This window comes from Pelmatolapia mariae, linkage group LG22, assembly GCF_036321145.2.
Source record: "Pelmatolapia mariae isolate MD_Pm_ZW linkage group LG22, Pm_UMD_F_2, whole genome shotgun sequence".
Classification (NCBI taxonomy): domain Eukaryota; kingdom Metazoa; phylum Chordata; class Actinopteri; order Cichliformes; family Cichlidae; genus Pelmatolapia; species Pelmatolapia mariae.
Window position 1 is genome coordinate 32,532,621 of NC_086245.2, and position 5,279 is coordinate 32,537,899.

At 38.3% G+C, this 5,279-nt stretch overlaps 1 protein-coding gene across 1 annotated transcript; it reads left to right on the forward strand.

The window, feature by feature from the left end:
- The first annotated feature begins 1,156 nt into the window (after positions 1-1,156).
- ssr2 (signal sequence receptor, beta) lies at positions 1,157-4,197 on the forward strand. Its single transcript, XM_065469937.1, has 6 exons — positions 1,157-1,251; positions 1,831-1,991; positions 2,252-2,350; positions 2,705-2,813; positions 2,907-2,984; positions 3,366-4,197. Exons 2-6 carry the CDS (start codon positions 1,831-1,833, stop codon positions 3,474-3,476), a joined length of 558 nt encoding a protein of 185 aa, XP_065326009.1. The 5' UTR covers positions 1,157-1,251; the 3' UTR covers positions 3,477-4,197.
- Positions 4,198-5,279: the final 1,082 nt, after the last annotated feature.

The following is a 5,279-nucleotide window of genomic DNA, read 5'->3' on the forward strand; positions in this document are numbered from 1 at the left end:
CTCTGCTTCCCATAAATATCCTAGTAACCACAAGAAAGCCTGCAGTCTGACAGCAAAGTTCTCTATTGATCTGTAATTCTGCAATTATCAGTATATTGTTATTACAATAACATTTTATGGATATCTTTAAAAGGGTTAATCCATTAACTTAATGTAAGAATACATGTAATGTAAAAAATGATTATTCTCTTGGTGTATTAAAAAAATGTATTTTTAAACCCAGTTACTAGTTTAATAAAAGTATTTTGACTTTTGTTGAATGGATGAGAAAACATTATTACATTAATTATGGAATAAAATTACAAGAGTTTTCAAATAAACTCACATGATAAAGCCCAATATTATTTTTTCCATATTAGGCCTTATTAATTTTCTTTTAAAAAAGTGTTTGTCCATATTTTTTTTTGTGTATTTCAAATTTCTGTATTTTTACGTAATGGAAAATTTGTAATTTGTGTACACTTATATATTTAGCATCTACAGGCAGGGGACAAGATAGTTCTGGAAACCTTTGGTGGCATCTTTGAGTGTTACAGAAAATGCTGATACGGTATCAGATAAGCATCTGCTATCATCTGATAATAGATGAAAGCAGAGTGGCTGGCAAGGAACTTCTTGATGCGAATATTGACACTGAATTACCACCAGATTCTGTTGGCATGGTAGCACAGCAGAGCCCAAGTGATGATACAAAAATGAGTACATTTTCAAATGAATGAATTACATAAAAGTTTGACAAATAGAATCCAAAGGCAAACTGATGAATGCCTGCATTTGTTTTTGATTCTTGTATAAAGTATAACCAAAAATCATTTACAGCTGTTGAAGTCCTAGGATGAGAAATGCAAGTTTTGGGAGTATTTTCATTTTTCATTTCTATATGCAAATATAATGTAATGCATGTATTCATGGAGGGTCTTGTCTGTGAGCATTAAAATCAGAGAACCTGCAGTGAGAATTTTATTCTCAATGAATTATATTTTGTACATAAACCGTTTTATATGTATGAAAATTCAACTGATCAACAAGTACTTTTACAGGGCCGGAACAGGCAGTCCAGCTACTTCTGCATAATGAGCTACGTTTTTTTCGAATGACTCCTATCTCCCTCCCGAACACCAGGGGCGCTGCAGTTTGCAGTCTTCTTTAACTCCCCCTCGGTACACGTCATGTAAAAACAGGCTTTAAGCTTCTGAGCATGCGCTTGACTAGCTTCTTTACTTTCTGCCATTTGAAGAGAACTGGAGGAAGGTAAAAAATCTCTTCCTATTTTTCTTTTAAAGCTTCGGAGTTATAATTTACTAATGTTTTATTTTAAGAACGGACATATTGTTATTATACAGCGAATCTATGAAACGCCTGTTAGACATAAAGCGTTGTTACTTACTATAATTTTCTTACTAACGCAAATGAAGATGTGACTCCTTTGGTCCACGTAAGCGTCTGCACCGGTTAGTGTTGAGCACTCTGACTTGAAGCCGGACACTTCATTAGCAACATAGTATACATGTTACTTCATAGTAACAGCCTTTTAAAATTACCTCCCAGTCGCGATTTTCCTTTCGTCTTTTGAAAGTCAAACCTAAGATAAATAGGAAGTAGTCTCCGTTTAAAGACTGACTGCAGATTGTTTTTCCCTTTCTTTTTTGTTGTTTATGCTAAATTTAGTTGGATACCGGGACACTACCGCATATTGTTTTATTTCAAAACCAGCCTGGACTCCTGGCTATAGTTTCACCATACTTTGTAGTCCATTCCTTACTTTGTAGTCTTCTCCTCCTAACCCCAGTTTATTTTCCTTTTTTTGTTTTGTTTGTTTGTTTTGACCAGATGACCAGGATGCTGCACGTGTTTGTAATCCTTTCTCTGCTGGGTCTGGGCTCAGGAGAAGAGGGCGCCCGTTTGTTGGCCTCCAAATCCCTACTGAACCGCTATGCTGTGGAGGGCCGCGACCTGACCCTCCAGTACAGCATCTACAACGTGGGTTCCAGGTCAGATATCTGGACAGCCGCTGTAAATTAGATAACTGTACAAATGAATACACACAGAAAACCAAATGACACAGAATTATTTTATTCAGTTGTTTCTTAACAAACTGCTGTTTAATAATCACTTATTCAGTAAGTTTGAACATTATGAAGACGTTTTCAGAATTGTTGAAATGTGAACTGCATGAGAGCTTGTCAAGACCTGATAAAATGTTTAGTGCATACTGTGTGACTAAATGTCATCATCTGGTTTGTCTCTACAGTGCAGCTCTAGAGGTGGAGCTATCCGATGATTCTTTTCCTCCTGAAGATTTTGGAATTGTTTCCGGAATGCTGAATGTGAAATGGGACAGGATTGCACCGTATCCTTGCAGTAAAATGACTTCTCACTGGCACTATCAAACTTGAGCTATTTTTGACGCATTAATTGTGGCTTAATGGGAGTTTGATCTTAAATTCTTAATCAAACATAAGTTACTGGGTGTCTCTATGGCAGCCTATTTTTTGCACCACAGTTATTTCATCTTACACAGTAGGACCAAATAGTGAAATGATAGCTTTTCAGGCCGCTGAACCTAAAGAAGTATTCACTCTTCATGGTTCATAAGACGGAGGCCTTAATGAACCAGGAATGCAGGAATTTGATTGAAGTTGGTTTAAATAACCATAGATGGGCTCTTTCTCCAAGTCATCATTCTTAACTCTGAAACTTTTAGAGCCAGCAATGTCTCTCACACAGTGGTGTTGCGCCCCTTGAAGGCTGGATACTTTAATTTTACCTCTGCTACCGTCAGCTACCTGGTTCAGGAGGGAGGACAAGTTGTGGTAAAAGCAGTTAAAGTCCTTAGTGAGTCAAAGCATTTACAGTCCATAGTGATATGTTGGAAGCTAAAGTGTCCCCTCCTTCCCTTCCTGCAGGTTGGCTACACCAGTGCTCCTGGACAGGGAGGAATCTTGGCTCAGAGAGAGTTTGACCGGCGCTTCTCTCCACACTATGTAAGTGTTAAAAACAGTTTGATGCTCGCTCATTATGGCACCTGAGTGCACTGGCCTATGCTTATCAAAGTAAATTGAGGCTGGTGGAATTTTGTAAACCTCTAAGGATCTTTATTGGGTTGTGTTAATTTAGGCTAAAATTGGAATGTACTGTATCTACACTGACAAATTTTTGCATATAGTACAATAAGTACTTTTTAGTACAACTAGTGCATGTTGATAAACTAAATTAAAGTCTCCACAACAACAGAGTTCCTTGATACCACTGTTCACATAGTGTCTCGATTCATGGCTTATAGACTGAAGTTTTTGCAGGAGCTTTTGCATTTGCTAGAACAGTCCTCTAGCACTTCACTCACTGCTCCGTGTGTCTGTCTTTAGTTGGACTGGGCTGCATTTGGTGTGATGACGCTACCCTCCATCGGCATCCCTCTGCTTCTCTGGTACTCCAGCAAGAGGAAATATGATTCGCCCAAGAGCAAGAAGAACTGAAACATCTTTGCTCTGTTCAAGAATGGGGTTGGGGGTGGGAAGGGAAATAAAAGGGTTTTGTAAAAAACATTGCCCATACTTGGGGTGAAAACTAAAACTTGGTGACCAATGGACTTGATTGTGGTTTATCGAACAGAATATTTAAGAGAACTTTGGAGCAAGACGTAGAAGGTGAAAATCATGTGTGGTATCGCTTTATCTGCAAATGGTTCATGTGACGAAACAATTACATTATGCTGTTTTCCACCACAACTAGTGAGATGATCTGAGTAACAGGACCTGTCAGGTGTCTTTCATGACCCTTTTTGGGAGGAAACAGTGGATTCTATTGTGGAGGGCTTGAGAGTAAGGCTGGTTGGCTACCAGTTTAATCATTCACAAGTTAGCTAAGTAATAATCTCTGTCAGATATTGCCTTCAGTAACATGAAATTCACCAAATAGACTAAGACAAAAAAGAGCAATTCAGCAGTCAGCCTAAAGGAGACTACACAAACATCATGGAATGATGTGCCCATGCTCCTTTCCCTCCATTGCTGTAATTGCACTGCAACTCATGAGTCTGGTGAATCCTTCGGCACACATGTTCTAAACTCCTACAATGGGAACTGGCTAATGGGGGTTACTACTGTAAACAGCTGCTTGTATTTGCAGTGTGTGTTTCTAATGAGCTGATATGACATTTGGAGCCCGTTTAAGTTCAAAATAAATGAAAACAAAGTACATGTTTTTTTTTTTTTGTTTTTTTTTTAAAGCTGAGCCTGATTCATTTCTGGGGGTTTGCATTCCCTATTTCCAGTTTATATCATTTTCATAAATAAGTTAAAAACTTAAGGTTATTTTTCTTTCTGTTGCATTCTGTTTTGTAAGATCAAGCAAATATATAACAGGTAAAAAAATGAAAGTACAATTTTAAATATCAAATGTCAAAATTTAAGAGCAGATATTTCAATGCTGGATAGATGTATTATAAAAAGTTATTGCACATAGTTAAAAATATTTCAAATATCCAACCTTGTGGCAGTGGAAGTAATCCACTGCCTTTGCAGAAAATGGTGCAGAGCGTAGTCAGGATTATGAAACATTTTGCTGCACATGCTGAAGTCCAGGGCTCGGCTGGTCATCTGGCATACCGGCATTTTCCTGGTGGGCCAAGACACTTTTGGGTCGATGGACCAGCCTAAAAAGGTGGAAAAAGGCTGCTGCACTGTGAACAGTAGTACCAGCAACAGCCAGTAACAACTTGTAATCAGGCCTCACAGTCACAGGGGGCTGCTGCTGCACCATCTGTGGAAGAGAGGAAGATGAAAATAGATGGAGGGACGTAATTAGGAAGGGAAAGATTCAAGGCTTCAGTAAAATAAATGGCTGCTTTGACTATGAGCCACTGCTAATAGCCAGAGTGTACAGTTAGGTCCATATATATTTTGACACAGACACCAAGTTTAGGTTGTTTTTTTTGTTTTTTTTTTACCTGTTCACTGAAACATATTCTAAGTATAGTTATATAATGGACACTGACATAACGTGTAGACTCTCAGCTTAATTTGAGGGTATCTACATTCAAATTGGATGAGGGGTTTAGGTTTAGGAGTTTCAGCTGTGCCACCCTCTTTTTAAATGGACCAAAAGTAATTGGACAGTTGTCTTACAGGCTATTTCATGGGCAGTTGTGGGCAATTCCTTCATTATGTTATTATCGGTTAAGCAGATAAAAGGCCTGAGTTGATCTGAGGTGTGGTGCTTGCATTTGGAAGACTTTGCTGACAGAATCTGTGATAGGCTGTGAACAGCAGTCAAAAGAA